At 38.0% G+C, this 25,764-nt stretch overlaps 1 protein-coding gene across 14 annotated transcripts in view; it reads left to right on the forward strand.

The window, feature by feature from the left end:
- FNDC3A (fibronectin type III domain containing 3A) overlaps positions 1-25,764 on the forward strand; it is a 131,038-nt gene that overhangs the window by 42,278 nt on the left and 62,996 nt on the right. For 13 of the 14 annotated variants that reach the window (XM_075139616.1, XM_075139612.1, XM_075139610.1 and 10 more), the window contains one exon: positions 4,245-4,320. In XM_075139616.1, coding sequence (XP_074995717.1) covers positions 4,245-4,320 — 76 coding nt within the window. Of the gene's footprint in view, positions 1-4,244; positions 4,321-24,331; positions 24,730-25,764 lie in introns of those variants that run through there. The other variant, XM_075139621.1, reaches the window with a different exon arrangement.

A 25,764-nucleotide genomic window follows, 5' to 3' on the forward strand; every position in this document is an offset into this window, starting at 1 on the left:
AGTTTAAACAGCAATTGAGCTTTCTAATACGTGGCATGATTCAGTTTTGTTAGGAAGCTAGTCTTTGCCAATCTTGAACTGACAGTGGATGAGCAGCGACGTAAATGTTTTAAAATCAGGAAAAAAGTCAAGTATTCCATGCTAAGAAGGGGGTTTAATGAATACTATTCCTTTTTGCAGTGCCTTTCTATGTATTCAGGATGGATTTTGCTTTTAATATTGTGCTAAGAAGAAACCTCTATAATCCATACCTATTTAATTAAACTACTACAAAGCTTAGTATGTTGTTCATTTGATCTGGGTTTATCTTCTAAAATATCTGTTGTAGAATAAATTAAGTACCATTGAAAAGTATGAAATTTCATTGTTAAAACTGACAGTCTTTGGCAACTGTGTTTTGGGTACTTCAAACTTCAGTCACATGGGCTGGTAATTTTGTTTTATTTATGCCAGAACTGCTTTTAGGATAATTGTATAGCTGCAGTCTTGTATTGTCAACTTGTATGCTATTCTCTGGAAAGAGATTCTGTACTGTTTTTCATCAGGAACTGTATTGAGGTCATGTGGATCATCATTAAATAACTGTTTAAAGGAAACAATTTATAGTCCCAGTGGAAATTACACAAAACTAGTTGTTGACCTGATACTCCCATTTCTCAATAGCAATGTCTTAACATATTTTGAACTTGAGATAAAAATATGTTGAGTCAAAGTTGTGTTAGCATTGCGAAATTACACTTTTAAATTTTATTAGGTTCTCTCATAGGTTATGCTTTAAAAGTTCTTGTAGGATTCTTGAGCTTGTATCAAGGCCTCAGTGTCTTAAGTTCGTATTATTTTGTTAAGCTTGTGAAGTCCTTAATTAGTGTTTCTTAGATTTAGAAAGAGAAATAGCATTTGAAAAGTGGCTGTGTTAAACGTGCCTCCCACGGAGACTGACACATCACAAATGAGTTTTTTCAGATTATCATCATTATCTTAGAGGAGCAGGCAATGGAAATTTGGATAGAATAATGCATGTTAGCCTTTGGATCGCAGAGCTTTAGATGCTGTGAGTAAAGCAACAGGATTTGTCACAAAAAAATTGAGGCATGGGAAGAGAGGCTGAACCATCAGATTTTTCCAAAGCTTTTCACTTAATTCCAGCCAAGGTGAATGTTTTGCCTGGAAGAGGAAGGAGATCGAGATCTAGAATATTCAGTGTGAAAGATGAGGGCCTTGGTTTTCACAAATACTGATGTCAGGGTTCATGAAGTAGCATGTCAGACAATGAGATGTGCAAGCCTGCACAAAGCCATCTAGAATGAGATGAAAGAGCTATAAATACTAAGCAACCTGTAGATTTTATTTGCCTCACACGTGATGCTGTGAAAGATCCGTGTTACCTTTTCCTTTAGGGAAATTTTCTTGCATCTTGTGCGGCAGACTTATTAGATAAGAGGGAATCCCTGTGAGTGATTGTCTGTCTTTGGTAATATCTCTTCTGACCAGAGAGATATCAGTCTCTCTCTCTGTGTGCATAGCTTTATTTTTTCGTATTTCAAATTGCATCTACTGAAGTGGTGAGTAAGTGTCAAAAATGTCCTTCTCAAAGCAGTGATTACTCCATGGGGTTCAGCAGTGATAAGGCTGGTCCAGCAACCAGCACTGGTCACATAGACACACGTTACCCCAACACAAAGACTTCTGAAGCCAGCAGTTCTTGAAACTTCTGAAATTACCTTAGTCCTGATTGAGACTCTTTTGGCATACTTGGCAACAAATACAGCCTATCTTGGAACAGTTGTAAAATACAAATGTGAATGCACAACATAAAAGCAAGGCTGAATGTGGGAGCCAGTGAAATACAGAGTCAGGCATCAAGTAGACCAATAGTCCGAACAGTGCCCCCTCTCACTGTGTTACACCGTGGTTGGCGTGCTGAACCTTTACCTTCTCAGACTAGCTGTGAAGTGAACAACAAAGATTCTCACACAGGAGAAACCACTACAAAAGAAAATTGGGAGGCATAGGGCCCACTTGCTGCAATTGGGCCAGTATGTGTATTCCCATGCTCAGATCCACTCTGCTAGCTGGAGCCTCCAGTTCGGATGTCCTGCAGCAGAGGTCTGGAGGAGGAAAACCAGCAGGTTCCCGAGGCAACATTATTACCCAGGTTACCAGCCTCAAGCACTGACACAGAAAAAATGTGAACAGTGCAGGAATACCAGTTATCCCCCATTCCCTGTTACTTTAAGAGTGGGAATCAAGGGAATTATACCAGCCATTCCCCTAAAACTTGAGGGCATTGCAGCTTTTCTACTTCTCATAGTATGTACAGTGGAGACCAAGAATATCGAGCTGAAAATTGTACAGATTGACATGTCAGCTGCAGCCAGAATGGCTCCTCCCAGGAGTTTGGGCATACTAAATCAGCCAAAAGACTTGGGCAAATACAGTTATCTAACCCACACATAAGAGATGGAAAGTCACTCTTATGTACTCCGGCGAAGCTTTTAGGTACTTCTTTTCCAGTCTAAATTTCAAGCTAAAACTTTCAATTGTAGCAGAGAGGAGAAAGTAAATCAATGAAATACATCTTCAAAAAGTTATGCCTGCTTGGGGAGTCTGAAAAAGAAATTGTAAGAACTCATCCACTCATACTTCTCTCCTTCATCACGTTCTGAAGGTGATAGCCAGTTGTTAAAATGCTGCCTTCAAACACAATAAACTCTGGCAATACAGTGTTTTCTAAAGACATGTAAATCTTACTTGAAGTTCATGTCTAAAATCCTCTTGTTTCTAAGTTTAGGTTATATTATGAATGCGAACTCTTACTGAATTTTATATTCAGACACACCTTAGAAGATCTGGAAAATTTATTAGCATGATAAAATGTAAATAGTGATATAATTAATTGTTTTTTCTCAGAGAGCCTAAAGCTTCTGGGCACATCTTTCTCCAGTAACAGCACTTACCACATGAAACAACTTAAAGTAGTATTTTTAAAGCGCATGCTCAAAACTGACCTAAATCAGTATTGAATCACATGGCCCAAGTTTGAAAATGTGAATATCCATCAAATTTCATCAAAGTTGCAGCTATGTTAGGGTAGAACTTGCCATCTTTTCATTAATTTGTAAAGTTGCTCTACCAGAGGGGGAGGAATTAATATGATTTCTGCCTTTTCCTCACCCTTTCCTTTCTCTCTGGTATTCCTAAAATGAGTAACACTCAAGTTTCCTGTTTTCTTTTTTTGTAAACAAGACCTATTTTATTTTCTTTTAGCAATTTAACAGAGTAAATTTTTGGCCATAATATTGAAGGGTTGTGTATATAAAGATCTGTCTCTCTCTGATTCACACCAGAAGGAGGACATACACTCTATTTAGACACATGCAAGCGAGACTGAAGAAGGATGTGTCCGGAAAGGAAATAAGGAAATGCACCTGCTCTTCTGTGTTTTTTTTTGTTTATTCATAATTTTAGCTCCGTTCTTCATGGTTACAAACTTTTTCTCTCACAGAAAGGCAGGTTTCAAATGAGAATACAGAAGTCTAAAATGGTAACAGGCTTCTGCTTTGGTACATGTCAGACTTCCTCTGTTTATTTTGGCTGATAAGTGTGCTTTGCTATCAATTCTGCAGGGCTTGGGTTTACAAAATTAGGATAAACAGCTTTCCACAAATAAAACTATACATATTGTTTCATGCAAAGCATCTGGTGCACTTACTTTGTCATGACTTCTAATAATGTTTTATCATTAATGAATGTACAAACATGCTTGCATCATGTAAAGAAAGAAATGACACAATATTTCCTTTATGTTGAAAACTGTTTGCCAAGTGGTTATGATGAAAATTCAAACACTGGGAATTCTAGGCTTCCTTCTAAAACTTTATGTAATGGTTTGATTAATGTTGAAGTTAATGTAATTTGTTGAAAGAATTTAAGCTGTACAAATAGCTTTTTAATTATACTAAGCAGTCAAGAAAATAAAATTTGTACAGGTACTGTTTTACTCAGTTATTCTCTCCTTGGTTCTTTGAAAAATGTTTGTTTAAAAATATCTGTACTTGTTCTTGCTTTTATATCTTTTTCTCTGTGGGATGAAGGCAGCAAGCAGTGTGAAGTGATAAATAATGTATTTACTAACCAGAAAAAAAGTTGTTGTTTTTCCCCAGTAAAACTTTCTTTTTTTGCACATACCAGACTTCTGTAACATATTCCTGTGTAATGGTTGTAAATACTCTTTTATTTTTAAGGTTATTCTTGTGCAAGTTAATCCAGGGGAAGCATTTACAATAAGAAGAGAAGATGGACAGTTTCAGTGCATTACAGGTAAAGCTGATAAATTTATTTTAATATTTCCTGAGTCTGCGTCAGGATAAATAAAAGGCAATTTGTGGTGTTGAATGTAGAAGACTGACAGAAATTATTTTAAATACAAAAGCAGTTTAAAGACCTAAAAGATTAGGTGCTCAGGATCATTGGATTTAGATTTCACTACCATAAAGTACTTTTTCTTATATTAGGTGAAATTAAATTTCTTGGGGAGGGGAAGGGTGGAACATTTTCAGTTTGCAAAGCAAACAGCGAAGTGCTGTTGTGGCAACTTTAGACCTCATTTATTACACAGACCTCAAATTAAAAGCTCAGTTTATTAATTTGGTTTGAGTCTATTTTTTTTATTCTTTGCTGTCATGTGGCATTGTTTGCCTGTCCCAACAGTAGCTGTCTGTTATCCCACTACTAGTTTTTCATTATCTCTAGGGGCCAAATTGTGGCCTTTCTGAGTTCTAGCAAGTGCAGCTTCAAAATACAAATGCTTCATCTAAGTGTAGCATCCCTGTATGCAGTGGTCAGTTTGGATGTAGTTTTCTATTCAGAATGAAAATAGCTACCAGTTAAGCCTATCTACAGCTGCAAGAAGTGAGCAGTCAGATATTGCTACTGTTTAGAATACCACTTTACTGTGTTATAAGAGAGTATCCACAGATTCAGCTATGGCATCACTTTTTTCCTTGTTATTTGCTGGGCCAGTGAATCCTACCTTCTTTTTTTCTGGATGTTGGCCCATCTTCAACAGATACTGTTCTGGGAAGTTGAAGGAAGTATTTTCCAGCTCCTTTCCCCTCTCTCTCCAGTCTGAGAAGAGACAGAAGGTCTGGTTTCCAGTGTCATAGGCAGGTCCTTTGGCTACAAAATAACTGATTAAAAGGAGGCCTTGGATTGTAATTAAGTTTATATCGACAATTGTTAAAGTTTACATGTCCATTAGCACCATTTTTCAAAACTTTGTGCTGGTTGCATAGTATTGTTGCTTCCTTTGAGCCACAAAGGGATCAGTGTTGCAGCTCACAGTTCTATTGGGCTTATTTGAAACATAGCTGTGTATTAATTACTTGGCAATATGAGGGGAACATAGTGATTTTTGTCTTGCAATTTAAGTTAAAGAACAGATAGGGTGTATTTTACTTTTATTGCACAAAATACTGAGGAGAGTGGCATGCATTGCATTTTTGTTTTAATTTTGATTTATCAGATGGGCTTGCGAGGGGGAATGCATTGACGCCTTCCTTGCATAATCATCTTGAAAGCAGGAAGTGTGTGTGTGATGAACTGCAAAAATATTGAGATCGTATTTTTATAGATAAGGTTCTAACCTTTCATGGTACAGTTTTTATCCTTGCCTGGTCCCTCTTGCTTTTCGAGTAGGCGGCTCACTATTGTGATTTGATTAAGCTGCTGATTTCTTCATGCTTCAAATATGAAAGTGAGCATGAACAGTTATTAGACAATTGTTCCTGGGTCTCAATAAGTGTAAGCTCAGGTACAGTCTTTACAACTTTCCTGAAAAGTGGCACTGGCAATCTAAGAACCTACATCGCAAATCAGTTCCACAGCTTTTGCAAACCTCCTGTCATATAGACATTCTCCTTGTCCTTTCCCCTTCCAGGAGGTGAAAATATAGCTTATAGTTGGTAGTAAAACAGAGGGCATAGAGGTTTTTCATATCTGTGCATTCAACTAATCTTAGAACAGAATCTGCATTGCAGATGATCTTATGAATGTTGCTTTTCTGATCTATTCTTGCCACTCCTGAGACATTTCTGTGTTTTATGAGTGCTATGCCAATGGATCTTTCTACCTTTTGGTTTGTTGGGTCTGTCTGGCTTAAAGAAGAAATTCCCTTAGTAATTGATGCTGTACCTTTTTCATTGTATGTATGCAACTAATGAGGAATGTCTACTTTCCTCTTTTCTGTGTAGAGCTTTGTATAAAGTGAACAATTTCGGATGTTGTACACAGTAGAAAGTAATTTGGTATTGGTGGTCCTTTTTGCTCTGCCACAACTTCTCAAACATAGTTTGCCATTGACTTGGCTACAAAATGGATGACGAGTCTGCAAACTGGGTTACAGCCACAGGAGACTATTGCATTGACTCTGAAGAAAGCAAGCTCACATCAGTTTCCTATTCCTTTCTTCACTGTATGCACTCAGTTATTAGGTCAAATCAAAGTTAAAGATGCGGAAATATATAATGAGTATGGTTTGGAGGAAACCTTATAAGGATGCAAAGATGCTTATTTTCAAAAAGGCATGAAGAAAGCAAAGATAGCTGAAATTTAGTGGAGATGCAATCAGTGGGAAGTTAATTTAGTCATTACAATGTTTCTTAATACTTTTTTCCAATCTCAGTTTTTTCCTGTAAATATTTACCCATCTTTATACTCTTTTCTGACTGTATTGACTTAAAAGTCTCTGCGAAGAATGCATATTCAGCTTTTTCTGTGATGTACTATGTAAAAAAAGGTAGTATTACCTACGTTAAAAATGTGTATCTGTATAGTACTTGGCAAAACCACAGCACGTATTGCCCACAGAAAAATTGTAATTATGTACAACAAATATATTGCATATTGCAATTAATATGTTTTTGTCTTGTATCACACTCAGAATCCACCTGGAGGAAAAGCATTAGTACAAGCAAAGATTTTTCATGAAATGCACTTAATACTTTGTTACAAGCATTCTCTTATCCCTTTCAAAATGCGGCTTGTAAAGCTTACATGTATAATTCACAACACTTGCTTGTGGTAGAATGGTAAGTGACCACCAAACAAATATCTCTTAGTTTCTGATGTTTGCTTTCTAGAATGAACTAGTTCCGAGAACTTAATTTAATTCATATTTTGTGGGATGTTCAATATTCTACAAATAACAAGGGCTTCAATTAAATATTGAACATAGTACCATTTTTTTAAAGAACAGGAAATTTTCAAGTACAATTGTTCTAAGTCTGTATTCTGATTTATACTTAGCAAAATGGTGGCTAACAAATATGTTGTCTCTTTGGAGTAAAGTCTTACTAAAAGATATCCAAGGAAAAAGAGAAATAATTTGAGATTACAAAGAATAGTAAGAATTGGGAATGTTACACATTCACCAAAGATGAAAACAATAAAATGTAAATTCAGATTCTTGCAAGGCAATTTGCATGGGCATATGTTTAAATTGAAATTATGTAAGTATAGTTCTAAAATGAAAGAATGGAAGTTGAGAGGTAGCGAGCTGCTTCTGGATGAATCACCAATAGAAGTGCAGATACTCAGATACAGTAGTTTGGGTGATTCGATAAGTCACTGTTCCTTGGATAATTCTAGATCTCTCTTTTGCTTTATTGCTGGTCAACTCACCTTGAATTTGCTGAAGTCAATGTGGATTGTTTCTAAATCTAACCATAATGTTAATTGTATTTTCTTGCGTCATATCGCTGTCTGTTGGAAACATTGAGATGCTCCATCAATCTTTGTGCCGCTCTTGTCAGTTATTTTATTTGTAAAGAAAACTATCCTTACTTGGATACTCTATACATAGGGTAAAACTTCTCAACCTGAAAAGAAGGAGAGTCAGCGTCTCTCCAGGAGAAAGGAGAGGTGTTCTTGAATCAATGAAGTAATGAAAACTTAAAGCACCAATTAATGGAGAAGCACACGTGCTTTTTCTGTGAGCTAAGCTTCTGAAAAAAATTCTGCATTTATACCCAGGTATCTGTACTGACTTACCGTCTGTTTGCTGATATAACTCTCACAGATGATCTGTAAAGCTTTGATTGTTTTGGAACTATGATAAGTGAGAAGTGGCTTCTTAATGTGGGCCTCTTCCATGGCAGTTAAGATTGGGTGAAAAGGCTCTTAAGATTATTTCCTGGTTTGTAATCTCTTAAGGTTGGCAAAAGAGCAGTGGTGGTTAAGGGACCTTTTCTCATTGGTGGATCCCATTCCTGTATTTTGGTGGAATTTTGATGACTTAAAATAATTTGTGTATTTTATTCTTGGTGTCTTACATTTATATTTCTGTAAAGTAAGAATTGTGGTTGCTTTATATTTTTGTAGTTAGCAATCTTGGATCTTAGTTGCTTTTCTGTTGTACGTATTTTGACTTAAATGCAGCTTCAAATGAGCACTTCCGTGTGCCAATGGCCATTTTTCTGATTTTATAAAATATTTTCTTTGGCTGCCTAGTGGTTTGTTTGATAGTGATAACTTCTGCTCCCCCTTGACACAACTTCAATTTAAACCATTTTTCAGTCTCTTACTTTCCAAAGACATTGTGCTTTTCTTGCTAGATAGATAGGAAGGTATCTGTCTGTGTATCCATGTGGTAGACCAAAATGCTTATTTTCAGAAGAGCTCTTTTAAATCTGTAAAACTGTTCTCACATACTAGAAATACTCAGACTTCTGTGGAAACTTTTCCTTAAGCCAAAATTTTCTTCTGTTGAAGTGAAATAATCAGCTACATTACAGTGATTCAGAAAACCAGGTTTGAAATGTATGAATGGGTTCTCTTTGTAGAAGTGAATTACTGCAGATCACTCATTCATGAATTCTTCCTATTGCAGAATAAATGAATGACTATGACTCATCTTGAGCACATTTTATAACAGTACCAAGTTACAGCTAAGGGCTATTAAATGTTACTTGACATAATAAGAGAGACCATGTTCTATATGTCTCTGCAAAGGAAAATTGCCATTTCCATAATAAAATAAGACAATTTATGTAAATTATAATGAGTCATAAATACTTCATGCTTTTGAAATGAAGTATCAGTATTAAGGTTAGTCTCTGGGATAAAAGTTAAGCAATCTTAACATCATTTTTTCTCTTTAAAGTAAGGAATAAAATGCTTCTGAAAAACGTTTTCAAGAAAGTCAAGAGGAAAAGAAGATCACATCAATTCTGAGACTACAGTAGTGAAACACAAACTTTAGTTTGTTCTAAGATTAACTTCAGCTTTGCAACACCAAACTGGCCCATTACCCAGAATATTGTGTGAATAAAACTGTTGTAGATCATAGAATGGTCTGGAATGGAAGGGACCTTCGAAGATCATCTAGTCCAACCCCCTGCCATGGGCAGGGACATCTTTCGCTAGACCAGGTTGCTCAAAGCCCCATCCAGCCTGACCTTGAACACTTCCAATGATGACAACTTCTCTGGGCAAGCTGCTGAAGAGTCTCATCACCCTCATTGTAAAAAAACAATCATCCTTATGTTCAATCTAGATTTGCCCTCTTTCAACCATTTAAAACTGTTGCTCTTTTTCCTGTCACTACAGGCCCTGGTAAAAAGTCTTTCTCCGTCTTTCTTAGAAGCCCCCTTTATATATTCAAAGGCTGCAATAAGGTCTCCCCAGCGCCTTCTCTTCTTCAGGCTGAACAACCCCAACTCTCAGCCTTTCTTCATAGGAGAGGTTCTCCAGCCCTCTGACTGTCTTCGTGGCCCTCCTCTGGACACACTTTAACAGGTTCGTGTCTTTCCTGTGCTGTGGATCCCAGAGCTGGATGCAGCACTCCAGGTGGGGTCTCACCAGAGCAGAGCAGAGGGGCAGAATCACCTCCCTCGACCTGGCCACGCTTCTTTTGATGCAGCCCAGGATACGACTGGCTTTCTGGGCTGCAAGTGCACATTGCTGGCTCATGTATAGTTTTTCATCCACCAGTATCCCCAAGTCCTCTGCAGGGCTGCTCTCAATCTGTTATCTGCTGTTATCTGCTGGCAGGTCTCATGTGGTTGTGGTTGTTTTCAGATAGTGTTAGAGCAACCAAGCTGAACATTTTAAAATCCAAATGTAACTGCTATTTATGTACATTTGAACCAAAAAAAATTGATTCTAGATATAAATTCTAGATTTGTATTGTTCTCAATATCATCTGGTGCTTTGGTGTTAAGTTTTAAATAAAACTAATTTATTAATATTGGAGGCGGTTAAAGACCAGTCATAAATTCTGTACAAGTTGCTGCAAACCCCTCAGAAGGGACTCTGCTCGTTGCTAATGGTCATTGGAAGATGCTTCTTTCACAAGAAGACCACAGCTTATTATCAAATCCTAAACCCACTGTCTTAAGTGGAGGAAGTGTGCACTGTCATTCTGTGGTGGTTTTAGAATAGGATACCTGGCACTGCAGTAGTGATCCCATATATTGGCTTTAAGGGTGACATCACCTCTAGAAATACTCTCTCTTGTTTGTTAAATTACTCGGTATCCACTTTAGCACTGGGCAAAGTTTAAGAATAAAAGCATATTTATTTAAATACATAGATCTGTAGTAATGGAACAAGCTAGCAAAACCAATAAAACACTGTTAAAAAGAATTCTCTTCTTAAGCCACCTAGAAGACTAGAGATGCACAAGAGCCTGGATAATGAACCCTTACAAGTAAACTTAGATGTGTACTACAGTTTTTAGTGCTCTAGTTTTCCTGCTCCTATTAAGAACAGCTAACTGGAGCCACCCAGGGAAGCTGCATTGGGTGATCTTTTCTTTCTGTAGCTCAAGAAGAAAATAATTCTACATCCTTGTTTCCATTTACCTGTTTCTCATTTCTAAATATTGAAATGTTACATGATGACATGGGTAAGTTTATTTGCTTTTCTTTTTGTCTTCAAAGATGCTTTACAGCTTTGCTCCACTGTAGTGTTCTGAAGACACAGATGTAAGGTTTTATACATCAGTTAATTTAACAAAAAAACAAAAAAACCCCGAAAACAAACAAACAAAAAAACCATACCACAAAAAAACATCCTAGTGGTAAATCATTTCAGTTGTCTTATCCATTCCTTCTGTGTGAGTGCTGTAGAAGACTAAACACGATATGCAAGGCTGAAACTGGATATGGATACTTAGATTAACATCCTCATCTACCCATTAATTTTAGGATCTCCATCAGAAGTATTTAGAGGGCAGTCATAAAAGGCACTGAGGAAAGCTAAGACAAGTCAACTGAAAGTATGAGGTCACAGCAAGCTACTTAAAGCCACTTAACTCTTGGTTGAGGATGTCCATGTAGAGTTTCAGAGCTGAGTCTAGGAGTAGCTTAACTTTAAAGCATCTCTATTTGGAAATGACCTTCAATATACACATTTTAGAAATTGTTTCATAGATGTTTGTATATCCAGGTACCCACAGTCAAACTAAAAATAATAGGAACATTGGTATTGGTCAGCTATGGAGGCGTATGATTGCAGAGGAGACTTGATTCTCTTCTGTGTTGCAACAAGATGATGAGGAGAGAAAGTGACCATGAAGCATGGTTGTAGCAGCTTGATTTGGAGCTATCTCATTCCAAAATAATTATAAGTAGGAGCTACTCTTTTTATAGCTTAGAGTGATAAACAGAGTGCATAAATGCCCTTGCAAATTTTGTAGAACAGACTTACCCTCCTGCCTTTTACAGGTAGGTTAGCATAGAAGTTGGATGGAGGTATGGCAAATACCCTTCTGATAAGGTAAAGAAATAATGATGGATTTAAGCCCTCACTGTAGTGCATGTAGAATGCTCATGTATTGGCTTTGACACATAGGAGAAATCTAGCCCATAATTCAAGTACTATTGGCAGGGAAAACTTGCCTGTAAGCCCTGCTGCTGCAGCTTTTCTAGTACTACCGCTAGTACCATGCTGAATTAAAGGTAGCTCAGGTTACATCTACTTGATTCTGTAGTCCCTTTTACAATAGGGCAGAGGCAGTCTTCAGCGTTTTCAGGACCATCTCTCAAATTTGTTTTATTAACTCAACAAAACTTGCATAGCAGTGCAAAACAAGGTCATTCCCCTGACCAGAATAAACCGCAGCAATCCAGAAGTCTGTTTTTTAGATCCCGCTCTTTCGGCTCTGAGAGTGGCCATGAGACTTAGCCTCGTAACGGAGTTCCCTCAGCCTTCTCTGGGAACTGCCTGACCTTCTCCTCCATTAAGTCTGATCACTGACCAGGTCTTCGTGGTCCAAGTCTCCTCCAGCCCTTAAAGAGGCAGTCAGGGATGCTACAAGAAGCTGTTGCTGGAAAAGCTTACTTTATCATGTTGCTTTTCTGCCAGAGTAGCTTGCATTACTGTTGTGCCCATTTTGTTAGGATTATAAATACTAGATTTCAAAAATGTGCCATTCACAGAATAAACTAAGCTTGGCAAAAGTTTTATTAAAAAGCAAACTAGGCCTGTTTTATCACCTTCTGCAGCAGCAAATTAAAAAGCAGGTTAAAAGGGAAATGCATTAATTCAGATCTCTTTCACAATGTTGGTTGTAGAGTGATTTAGGGAAAACTTAATTTTTCTACCACTGATTTCTGTTTAAAATGTGCTAAATAGATCTAATATCTTTATATGGACAAAACAGACATGTCTATAACGTTTTTGTCTTTCTCATTCTTCTATTAGATATTTTTCTAACTCTTTATCTGACTTATTTCACACATTTCGAGATGTAAATGACTTCATAATTTACTATATTCATTATAAGGTGTTCAGTCAGGTTCTCCTTTTCATGTCTCATTCTCCTGTATATTCTGATCCATTAATCTTCCCTTGTATCTTCTTTAATCTTCTCCTTTGTTCCCTCTCTTCGCTACACTGCAAGCTCCACACTGCAAACCCAGCCTGACTATAGGAAGGTTCTGGAGACATTTGTTTGAAATATCAGTGATTCAGCTGCATACTGAAGACATCTAATTTTAGGTGTCTAAATGTGTGTTTCTATATGTGGCCTTGAATCTAAGCTCCCATTATAACCAGTGAAGATTTAGTCACTAGCTGTAGTACAGTCAGTGCTTTTCAGCTGACATCAGTTTGCACTGCATAGCTCTGCAGGCTCCACTGTCTGTACTGACTAGATCTCCACTTGCTATAGTGGGAGTTTAAAGTCCTAACTTGCATGCAGACACATAATTTTAGATACCTAAATGAGATGCCTCCATTCTGGAGCTAAAGCCTGGCTATTATAAGCTGAAATAAGTAAGGCTACATCCTGAAAACATCTCATTTGAGTGTGTTGTTTCACAGTTGTACCCACAGTGAATGTCTTTGTCCTCAAGCATTTGAACTCTTTGAACTCACCCATTTCCATGAGCATCTAACATTTTACAAGGATGGTACCAATACTTGGAGGTGCACGTTGGGAATGGAGTTACAGCCCTAAGTTGCAGCTGAGAATGCCCCTAAAACTTGGTTTCCATGGCTGTAGTCAGTCATGTCTAGCCCACGAGGCTGTGAAGTATTAACTCAAACCGCTGAGATTCAAGTGCTACTGTGGGCTGAGTCTGGAATCAGTTGGATGAGTCTTGTATGAAGCATGTTAAGCTTGACAGGTCTGTGTCTGGCAATATTATAATAGTCCCCTGGCATTGCAGTCAGTTCATCTGTTTTCTTCCCCGACTATGCTGTTGATGGGCAAGAAGTAGCCCTGTACTACTTGCTTTATGGGGGAAAAAGAGGGGTAAATTTATGTAGGATCTCTTCTTGGTTTCTAATATAAGTAGGAAGTTTGTCTAATGTAAGTAATTAGCAGGTTGAACTAAATCAAAGATCAGAGATGCAGGCAGAGGAGTCTGAAAAAGATTTTACTTAGTATTTTCACTTAATATCCTATCATTTAAAATAACTTATGCTAATAGCATTTTTCTGTATCTTAATTGGATGCAATCTGGTTGATTGAAATAATAGTTTCATGAAGATTGCTAACTTATTAAATAGAGAAAGAAGTTTCTCAATTTCATTATCTGATTAATTCTTTAAAAACAAATGCTGCTTTTATTTTATAGAAACTCAAACTGAATGTTTTTAAGTTGACTTCGCACTGCCTTTCATAAAAATGGAAATGTTAGAACTTTGTGCATCAAGGACTTCTTTTGTTAAATCCTCTTTCACCACACATACAGTATGAACACAGGCTGGTGTGTCATCTGTCGGAAAATGCTACAGATTGTTAGATGAGACCCCAGGAAATTTCTTTATAGTTCCACCCTATGAGATTCAAGGTGTATTGCTACATCCTTGATGTATAGCTGTAGCTGTGAAAGTATTCAGACTTTTATCAAAGAATTGCTGTGAACGAAGAAATGGCTTTAAATTAATTTTTATTTACTCTTGCTCTATTTGTACTCCAAAAAGTAGTCGTGGCTGCCTTATCTTGTGGACCACTGTCAGGCATGTGGTAGTTGTGAAGGATGGCAGACAGACTGGGAAGGAAACCAAAGTCTTTGTGGCTGTGGAGCAGCTCTCCCGGCCACTATTTTTCCAGAGTTCCTAGAGACAGAGCAAGCTCCCCATGCACACCCAGGCTCCCACAGCCATGCCAGCAGCTTGCAGGGCCTGACATTGCTCTGCTTCCATGCTTTCTCCTTTGGTGCTAAAAGTTGTGTAGACAGGGGGCCAAGGTAGCAACAGAAGGAGACCAGGAGGTTAGTCTCCCTTTCCTTCATTTTCACCTGTGCAAGGCTACTGTGTTGTCTGCATGAGTCCAGGTACACTTTTCTTGCCAGAATGTAATATCTAACAATGTTGCAACTTTGAATCCAGGGATTTCTTTATTCTGTTCTTAGTTTTGCTTTTTGCTAATGGATGAATCAGCAGTGCATGGCTTGATAGATATGGCTGTGCATGTATTATTAATAGTAAATTATTATAGTTGTCTTTTTTTTGACTGTCTGTTAAATGACTGAGGTTTTGTCAGCTTGCATGACTTACATGATCATGACACTCTTCAACTTCATTAAAATCATGGTGATATAACTTCCCTTCCATTCCTTTTGCAGACATGCAGCAATCTGTTTTACATCTAAAGCAGTTTATTATCCAAATGAGGGAAAGGAAGAAGAGGAAAAACATAAAAAGGTCATTACAAACATATAGCCTAGCTGTGCACAAATATAAACAGCTACTGTGCAATGTGAGTTAGAGACCAATTACAAGCGTGTAAGTTCAGCCACTTAAAGCCATTAAGAAACAGTATGATTACATGGGGTTTCAAACAAAGATGGAAGGGCCAAATTCACTGGTCGTAAATACAGCTATCCACAGCGCTGTTCTTGTTTTCTTTTTGCCAGAGAGCAGCTCTTTTTCACACTGCAAAGAGCTTTCCGGAAAATGCAGTTCTCTGGAGCAGGTGCCCTAGGACACCATCCAGATTTTTTCAAGTGACTGTACAGCACCCAATAACTTGTAGATGGGTCTCAAGTTAATGGTAATAGAGCTGCTGGAGAAGCTGACTACACCTTCCTTCCCTTTTGATTAATCAGCTATTCTGGTAGCATATGGTTTATCTCCTGTGCCTGTTCTCAATTTGTTTTTCCAGTAGCTAATTCTTCAGCAGTTTCACTTATCCTATCATATCCTTCACCTATCCCTACATATGGGCCATCTTCATGAATACCGTGTATATTGTGTTTCCCTTGGATGATCTTGACAGTTGTATTCATAGGTAGAATGGATGTGCCTTCCAAGGCACCGACGAAAGAACTGCAATAAGAACTACGAATGCAATAGTCTATATTATTGCTTCATTAATAATTCTTAAAAGGAGTTAATATGGAATTGTAGTTTCAATAAGATGTGAGTAAGTTGCTGTGAATAGGATAGTGAGTATTCCTCATGATGACCTCTTCGTTACAAAGTATTGCAACAACCCTAGAAAACTCATATGAAATACGGGCAGATCATTTAAAGTAGAAGGACTGTGCTGAACAAAGACCACAACAAGACTGTGGGCTGAGACAAAGTCCCAAAGTAGGGAAAGCCCTACTCGCAAAACATAGCTTTAACAAGCCAGTTCCAAAAACTAACAAAAAAACCAAACCAAACTTCTAAAGCAGGTGGAAACAATCAAATTCCCAGGAAGAGGGCAGGGAAGGAACTGTTAGGTCTAGGAGCTGTGACTTAATGATACTGCAGCCTTCTCTTCTAAGAATTGGAACAAAAGTTGATGACAGAGAGAAGGAGAAAGATGTGTCTACAGAGAGTTGTCGGCCTTTCTCTTTTTCTCTGTTTTTCCCCACAATTTGTGTTTAAGATAATCTCTTGAAAGACAGCATTTAAGTGAAGTGCTACTGTATTACATCCTCAGCTGTTTTAGCCTTGAAGAGGTTGTGCTGTGAAAGACACCGCTCTCTTGACAGAGTTAGCTCTTATGGTTTATGCAGCAAAGAGACATCTCAGTAAAACTCTTAAGTAGCAGGTAGATTTAGAAAATTATATGAAACATACTTAGGTTTGCATTTATTCCTACTTTTTGTTATGCTTTCCATATATTTTGTTTCTTGTTTTGTGATCAGGCACAGAATTGTTTTGCTGAATTTAAAAGAAAGTAAGTTTTATCTTACCTAGCTTTTAAATTTGGTTAAATCTGAAATCTCATCTGACTTTTTACTCCTGTTTTTCAAAAGATAGTACATACAAATAAAGCTGTCTTGCAGGCAGATCCTTGGAGTGCCTAAAGCCCAAGATGAGTTTGGGAATTTGAGAAGCTAAACTATTTTTTTTCTTAAAGAGATTTTTTTTTCTGAATTGAATAGTAAGGGATCAAAAGCAGAGTGACTACCTCTGATTTAGTGTGACACTACTGGCAGTACAGTTTTGGGGAGCATCTGGTGACCAAGCGATGCATCAATGAGTGAAAATATTCAGTAAGTTACAAGGGCAGTCTGAGCAACTGGAACCAGTTAAAGTTCTTCTAGCATGAATGAGTTTTAAAAATGACCTGCTAAGAGAGCTGAAATATAAAAGTGAATGTCAGCAAACGCTGAACAGAGGTGCAGAGGACTGGCTAGTGTGAGCCTAACTTCCACTCATTTCCCTGACTTGTACTGCAAATGAGTACAAGGGGACTGGCAAGCATGAGGTTTTGAGATTGATTGTTGAGAGATTGATCATTTTTTACTGTGGACTTCTGGCCCATGTGTGTTAGAACAGTGCTTTTCTACACAGGTTGTAAATCTGACACGATGTGTATGTAAGCCTTTCAATGAAATATTTGTAAAAGGTGTGTTTTTGTGCTTACTACACCCTTCTAATTCCTACGCAAAGAAAGATTGCATAAAAGGAAAATGTACCTTGGAAATACCCTATCTTTTCTCTTAATTACAGCTATATACAATCAAAGTTTCCTTGGATTCCTTTCCAGCAAAGATATGACACATACTAGACTAGGAATCTTATTCATATGCCCACACAGCTTTATCTGTAGGTTGTTTCCCCAGTTCATCCTGACAGGTCTTTAAAATACCATCCAGAGCACTGATTTGCCCATAATAGCCTTCCAACTGTCCATTATGTTAATAGAATTTCAGTGTGTTGTCATTTTTTTTCAGTTACTGAGCCTCATCCTCTCATCTGAAAAATAGATCAATTATTTTTGATGGGAAAGAATCTAGTAGTTAAATAGAAGGGTGTTGTGTTTGGGGTTCTTTTCAGAAGCATGTAAATGTATGTTGCTGGATCATCTTGTTGTATGGTGGCATTGTGCTGCTGTGTCTGGACAAGTAGCACATTGGCAGGTAAACATTTCTGTGCAGCTTCAGAGAGCTGAAAGGGAGGTCTGAAGTGCCTGGGAACATGCCACGTAGCAAAAGAGGCTGAATGTCAGGTTAGGTTATATCTACATAGGATATAGCTTTGAGGGATATGAGGGCCAGTGGGAAGTAAACAGAAGGACTAGGGAATGCAGGTGTAGAGAATTGCAGGTATGCAGTGGAGTCTTGAAGCTGGATACCTGCATGTTGCCTGTCTCCATGCTGCAAAATTCAAACCATAGCACAGAATGTTTTTTGATCTCTACCTCTAAAGAGCTTCAGCAGAGTCAATATAACCTTACTCATCTTTTTTTTTTAAGGTTCTAAATTGTGGATGATATAGGAAAGGATTGAATGCTAAAGCATGATGCACAGCTAGCCTAGAATGTAAATATATCCCTTCTTAATCACTCAGTAACCAATGCACTCGGGTATCAAGATATTCTAGAAATACTTGGCATTTCAGCGAAGCTATCATCCAAACAACTCCAATAGCATACGAAATCTGTATTCCAGAAGTGGTAAAAGATCAACAAGAACATGCATTAACTTTCTAAAGGAGTGTTGTTTGAATGATACCCCGGAACTGGGTGAAATGCAGTTATATACAATGCAAGGTCATGCATAAGATTAATAAATTATAAATGGGGATCTCCTCGCTTGAAACTTGAGGAGGAGGAAGCAGGCAAGCTATTTGACCACAACGTAAGTATTATCTCCAGTGTAATGTATCTGTAAAGGTTACTGTGGTCATAAAATGCACCAGGGCAGTTGTTTTCAGTACAGCTTGGGATGTTTAGTAGCATTTTACAGGATTCTGCTGAGACCAACTGTAATTTGATAATTAATGTTTACAAAAGATGAAATGAAGCTTATTCCAGGTGTTGTAGAAAAGAGCTATTAGGATATTCAGGAGAATAAGGAGCTTATTTTATAAAAGGAGAGTAGAAGAGCTTGGTTTGTTTGGCTAAAAATGAGTTTTGTTAGGAATAGGTAAGTAAACACCAGTGATTTTTAAAAAAAAAAAGTTAATAGTTAATGCCAGAGCTGGTTTAGAGCCCAACTGGATGTCAGATGACTGTGAATAACTTTTATCTAATTACAAGAAACCTCCTGGCTACATAGAGCAGTGCTCTAGAACAGCTTTCCAGTGGGAGACTCTTTTAAGATTGGTCTTGATGCTTTTACGTGGACTCCATTTATGATGGATCTTGATGTATGATAATGGGGGAGAGGAATGAAGCTGCACTTGCAGATGAATAGACTTGATTCATGAGGTAATTTTCAGTCCTTGAGTTCTGATGGTCCAGAAACAGAAAATTTAGATCTCCTGCATCCAGACAGTAGTGAAGCAATAAAACGGTTTCTGCACGAAGGACAGGTTTACTTTCCAGCTATTAAGCAATTTTCTTGTCTCAGCTCCTTAGCAGAGGGATATATTGATCCATACAAAACGTATGGTAAGGAGCTCCACCGTATGCATGTGTCTTTTTCCCTTTCTTCTGGTTTGGAATGACAATTTTTATATGTCTGAGCCAAGTTAATTGTTTTATCCCTGGCCTCTTGTTTGGCACAGGTAGGTAGATTCCTTACACAGTGCTTTCTGGCTCTGAGTTCATTTTGGCTGCCAAAGCAGTGGGTATGTTACTTTCTAAAATTATTTGGTTACAGAGGAAATTGAATTTGAAGAGAACACAGCAACAGCAGGCCTGTCTTTGTGTCTAGTCCCTGTTTACTGCTTTACCAGACACTTTCTTTCTGATAATACATACTTATGAACATTGTTGAAAGCTTTTTATCAACAACAGCCTTTGTTATAGATGCTCTTAATGTTTGAGCTTACATACTTTCCCTGTATGGTAACTTGCTTGAAATTTGGAGAAAATAATTCCTGTTGAAGGGATCTGTAAAGAGTTCATTGTGAAGAATCAAGGAGCTTTTGTCACGTAAAACACTAAGAAGACCAAATTTTAAATTTCAAATGCTAAGACAAGTTTAAAAGATTTAAATAAAATTTTTAAAAGCCTTTACTAGTTAGCCCTTGCTGATTTTTTTTGTTAGGTTTTTTTTAGCTAACCCAGACCCTGAAAAAAACTTTCGAATCACTTTCAACAGTAAAATGTGAGGTTTGCAGCAGGAATTGGTTGAAGATGTTTAGTGATTTGTATGATAGTAGAAACATTTCACTACAGAAGAGGCTGCAGGTGTTGGTAGTAAGCATGGTGCCTTTCTGTGTTGCTAAGTCTGACTGAGAACATCAGTTCTTTTTTTTGTGTACCCTGATTTTGGGTTAATTAATTTGGGACAAAATTTCTGCAAAGCTTTTTGAACATGAAAATTCTTGTGTGTTGACCCTAAGTCATTAGCAGAATCAGAACTCTTAATCTAAATGTTTAAGTATTTATCATGTCAGGTGCAATGTTATTAAGAATTTTCAAGATCAGTAGTTTTTCAGTCAGACTTCTTTCCACTGTCTTCAGGGCATCCCCTGTTACAGCTACATTCATAGGCTTGTCTTATTATTGGTGAAAAGACAGAAAAGTATGTCTCTGCGATGGACTGTAATCACAAGGGGTCACATTCAGGGTGTTTAGATTCCACCTTAGTTCTACCTTCAGAAGCTTTTAGCTGCAGAAGTCTCAGACGCAGCCCAGGTCACCCACTGAATCATGACCTAATCCTAGCAAGCACATTGAATCCATTGCTTCTCCTATTTTGACCATGGCATTCCCGACATGCCCGTAATTGTACAAAACATGGGGCTGCAGGGGGAGACAGACAGAAGCCAGACATCAAAGACATGCCGGAATAGAGACAATATAGAGACAGTATATAAATGTGGCCTTTCTCTCTCTCCAAAAATAAAGATAGACTATTTGTTTACTCGGGCTATATTAAGTTTATCCCCAAATGCAAACAGTATCAGCAGCAGGAAATTGGTTAAAGCACTCACCCAGAATTGAGGAGATCTGAGGTTTTCAGCTCTATGAAGTACCACAAAACGTGAACCTGTAGCTCCTGATTCCAGCAGAGTCCCCTAGCTATGAGGCTCTGGGGTATTCTGAGTTTAGGCTTTTCTTCATGTTGTCTTTTGGAGATGGGCATCTTCACCTCAAAAAAAGATAAGATTCTAAAGAAAAACTAAAGGAGAAGGGAATCTGCCTTTTACTTTTGATATAATGGGGATTCCTGTATGATTTAGGTGAAGCCCTGGGTTCTGGTTACCATTTTAAAGGCTGGTTATGTATTTTTCATTTTGAAGGTCTTGGATTAAAGGAGTTAAGTGTCTCTAGCATGGACAGGAGCTTAGTGTGTTGCATTCCAGTTTCTAGTGGCCCATCTTCAGTAGAGGTGACCCAGGTTATTCCATAGTCTGGTGTTCATAGCACTCTCCTAGACAGGAGCAAGCTGCGGGGTTAATCTGCTTGGGCATAGCACAGTTAGTAGCTACCTACTAACTGAACAGGAAGACCTTTTTTTCCTGCCCATAGGAATCTATTCTCAGAAAACTTGATGTACTCTACTGAAATTGGACAGAAAAGTGACTAGAGCAGGCCCGAACCAGATACCTACTTGAGGACATGCTGTCTGTGCTTAATTTGGTATGAGGTGGCTCCCTGATAAATGTGCAGAAGCAGAGAGTTGTCCTCCGGAGGCAGCCAGTGAATCACCCTGCTGAAGCCAAGTGTTTGCTTTAGAAGCTGCAAAGTGTAAGGTGTGTAACATCAGATGTTTTCAATTTGGCTTATGTCTCATTTTTGTTTTGTGATGATTGTGTAATTTGCTTGGGGCTTGTTCCCTACAGCATGTGTCATGACAGAAGGATTTTGCATTACCAAATGTCACCTTTTGAATTGTCAGCTTCAGGGATTGTTTTCTTCACTCATGATTTGAAACCAAAATGTGTAATAAAGTTTTACTTCAGAATTTATTTCACAGTTTAGAAACCTACATCTGAACATTTGTGTTTGGAACTGTAATATTGGTAGAATCTTTGTTGGTGGACTCAAGTGAACACCTCTAATGTAGGCATAAAAATAATTGTATGCAGTGAGTGTGAAGAGAGGAGGTCCTGTAGGACTGAACCTCTCTTTCCATTTTTTTGAATTGTTACAGATAGACCTTTTCATTTGACCAGAACTGCAACTCACTTAATTTAATGAAATAATTACATCTAAGAGAGTAAAATTTCAGTGGGACAGAGCTGTTGGGTGTGAGGGCTTTTTTAAATCAGCAGTTATCATTTACCTTTTATCTCTACTAAGAACAAGATTTAGCCCTGTTTTTGCACCCTAGAACTCTAGTTGTGGAGCCAATGTCATTCTAGATTTACCTAGTTTTCCTTCTTTCTGCTAAATTATGTAGAATCCTGGATTGTGAGATTCCTGGAAAGCTGTGACATCTCATGTCCTGCTAACTTAGTTTTATGTCTTCCCAGTTAGGAATGACCACTCCCAAATTGATCCCTTTAAAGAAAGATGTATTTATTTTAGATATTAGAAGGACTTCAGCTGGTTATAATAATAATAATTTTTATTCTGCTTTGTTTTTATTTTAAATGGACCATCTGAATCTGCATTGTATTAGTTTATATAATTAGCTTGAAGCCTAAACAACTCAGAGGTTTTCAAATGAAAGTGCATGTTATTAGCAGATTCCAGGAACTCAGAGTAGTACATCTTTAGAGGTGTCTGCCTTGGATAGAAATAAAAATTTGAGTTGGGCACCGAATTTTCTCTTGGCGGCCTTTTCTGGTATTAATTTCTTGCTCGAGTTTCTGACACTATATGTGTTGTAATACTCAATCACAGTTTGCACAGACAGAATTGTATTATATCCAGAGAGTTTTCTGTGTATTTTCATCCATAGTTTTAAAATACCCTACCCTAGAATTTGGTAAAATTGTTTCAGCATATATATGTATGCTATTGATTTTCTTAATCAATACATCATATTCATATAAGTAATATTCAATAAGTCATATTCAAATTATAATCTGTATGTAGATATATATATACACACACGTGTGTGTGTGTGTGTATGATAATTTGAGGGAGGAATATTAAGAAATTTGCACAAAGGAGGGGGGGCTTCTCTGAAAGCAGAACTGAGACAGCGTTCTCTGAGACAGCAGAACGTGCCAGGTAACTTTGCACTCTAGTTTCAAATCAATGTAGCCAGATAAGTATGCACAGAAAAAATAACTCATTAGTATAGTAAGTTGAACATAATGATGCCAAAAAGGCCTTTACAAGTAATTATACTACGTAATTTCATTTTTGGCACAACCAGGCGGGGGGAGTTGAAGTTAATGCTTGTTCCTTCCAAGATCTCTCTTCTCTGAATCAACATGCTCTTTTGTAGAAGCCACTGTCTACATGCCAAGAACTGCCAACTGTTGAGACACTCACCTCTAACCACAACCAACTATCAGTAGTAGTGCTTAACTTTTTAACTTTCCGCAGTACTATAGTACTTTTCTGCAGTACTATATGGCCAAAAAAAACCCAACACTGATTAGAAATACAAAAATTCTAGTGGTAACAACTGTTGGATGATTAAATTGTAGTTTATCCTGAATGTTGTGAATCAAATGGAACATGATTAAGCAATATGCACAAATATTAAATATTAGTCTGAAAAAGTTGCAGATCAGTACTACTCAGCATAAGTGCTAGGAAATTAGGCTCTCCTTGAGGAAAAAGCTAAGCAAATATGCAATGCAGTTAGATTAGAACAAGTGCAGATTATTTTTCCTGCTAAGAATAAAAATATTTTCATCAAAGCCTCTCTGTGTTAAGAATGGTATATCACATTTGACTCCCTTTGAAATGAAGTGATTTATGGTTCACCTGATATTTACATTGGAAGACTACAAGGGAGAGAGAACTTTTTTTTTTACATAACTCTTCCACATAGTTACTAAATAATTACCCTAAGTCTAAACCTAAAACAGCAAATGAAACGGAGCAATTTAACAATCTAGGCTGCACAGTACAAAGTCTGTGTTGTATTTCCACATTAACATCTTTGATTCAGTGGTACTTTTTTGTTAACAAAGAAGGATAGAGTTGATCACTGTGCCACACAATTGCTTCAGAAAGAATGTACAAAAACTTTTTATTGTTGGAGTATCTGAAAAGACTAAAATCATCCTTTAGCAAGCTCCCAGGTTTAACTTCATGTTGTGAGGTTGCACCATTCAAAGGTATGGACTTGCAGTCTTTTTTAATCACAAAATTGCGCAGTAGTCATTGTTTAGAAACAGGTGAAAGTACATTTAACATTTGAACATAGAAACCATTGTCACCTTTTTCCTTAGAACATGTGTGAGACCATTATAAAAGAAAACTGATAGCTGTATTAATGATAAAGTGCTATAGGAACCTGTCATCTCTGCACTTTGCCTATGAGAAGGGATTTCATGTCCTTTTTTTTTCCTGAATGTGTTATGTATGGTTTCATGGGAAAGATCAGGATCTCATTAGGATGAAATCTTTAGAAATACTGCAGTTAGGCTTCATAGGTTTCTGCTCTTTTATCCATTATTCCAAGGTCTCTGTGGATGAAACGGATGCTTTTTTCCCCTGCGTTTGAAAGGAACTATATGAACGTTTTACCTTCGGTTTTTCCTTGCATTTGCCAGCCTGCAGTCTACTGATAGATTTTTGTAGCCAATTAATATATTTAAATTGATGCTGCTGCTTTGTCAGCTGCTGTTCCCTAGCTTTGATGGCAAAAGTAGACAGATGGATGGGGGAAGGGATTGTTTTGTCAGGATGAATTTAGAGCATAAGGAATATGTCAAATTGACGGCATTGAGAACTGAAGTCTTCTGATGGCCTGTGTCCTTGCAGTGTTCAGTTCCTTCTTGTGCCTCTTCCCCACCTCAGGCCTAACAGTAAGTTCTATGTTTGCTTTTCTTTTCTGTTATTATTCGCTTTGATTACATTGCACCTAGTAAATATAAAGCTGCTGATTCTTTTTGACAGTTTTTTAGTGCCTGTTAACCTAAAGCAGTAATTTGGAAGTATTTTCTAGGCACAGCTTACAAATGTAGACCAATTGGTGGTGGTGGTTGTTACTGTTTTTTGTAATTAATTGTAGCTGCTGGGAGCCCAAAATAAAACTTTGAAGTCTTAGCCATTATGTAAAAGGCAGAGCCGTGCAACTATTTGTGGCAGCTGGGACTATTGATTTACTGCAGCCCGTCAGTGTTAGAGGGGTGTGCTGCTACGTCAGCTGTGCGCTCTATTGTTTCAACTGCTGTGGCCTTTGTGTTTGATCCTGTCAGTGCTTGCGTCAGTGATGCATATCATTGCCTGTGTGATGTCAAAGTGTGGGTGTTCGGTTATAGAGCCATAGTTAACCTAATGTGCTGCAGTAAATCCTGAATGCTATTTCCTCCTGGGGATAACAGTGATTCATCGCCATTCACATTAGACTAATGCTAAGTATAGCAGTGTTCATGAGCCGCAGTATCCACATAGATTAGTATCAAAGTCATTGCACCTTTCTCAACGCGACACCAGAAACTGTTTATTTGCAACCAGATCTGTTTGTGCACCTCCTTTCTTAAGTGTAAATTGATTAGCAGTTCAGCTAAAGGTAAATCCTATGGAAGGATTGGGCTGAAGTAATCCTTTATAACCTAATTATGCTAATTAAGGTAAAAGCTTTCAGCTGAAGAACTTGGATCACACCAGCCAACAACAATCGGTAGACTATACGAAACACCAGAGCAGCAGTCCTGCGGGATGGCTAAGGAAGCCTGCCTCGGCGGGGACGATGCCCCCCGAAAAGCCGCCGCGCCCGCTCCTTGAAGCCTAGGGCCGCGTCGCCGCTTTGGCCGACCGGCTGCTGGCTGGCCCCCAGCCGCGGCCCGGCCCGGGCAGGGCGGAGCGCAGCGGCGCGGAGCGGGCCGCGGGGCGGAGCG

This window comes from Calonectris borealis, chromosome 1 (genome assembly GCF_964195595.1).
Source record: "Calonectris borealis chromosome 1, bCalBor7.hap1.2, whole genome shotgun sequence".
Lineage (NCBI taxonomy): Eukaryota > Metazoa > Chordata > Aves > Procellariiformes > Procellariidae > Calonectris > Calonectris borealis.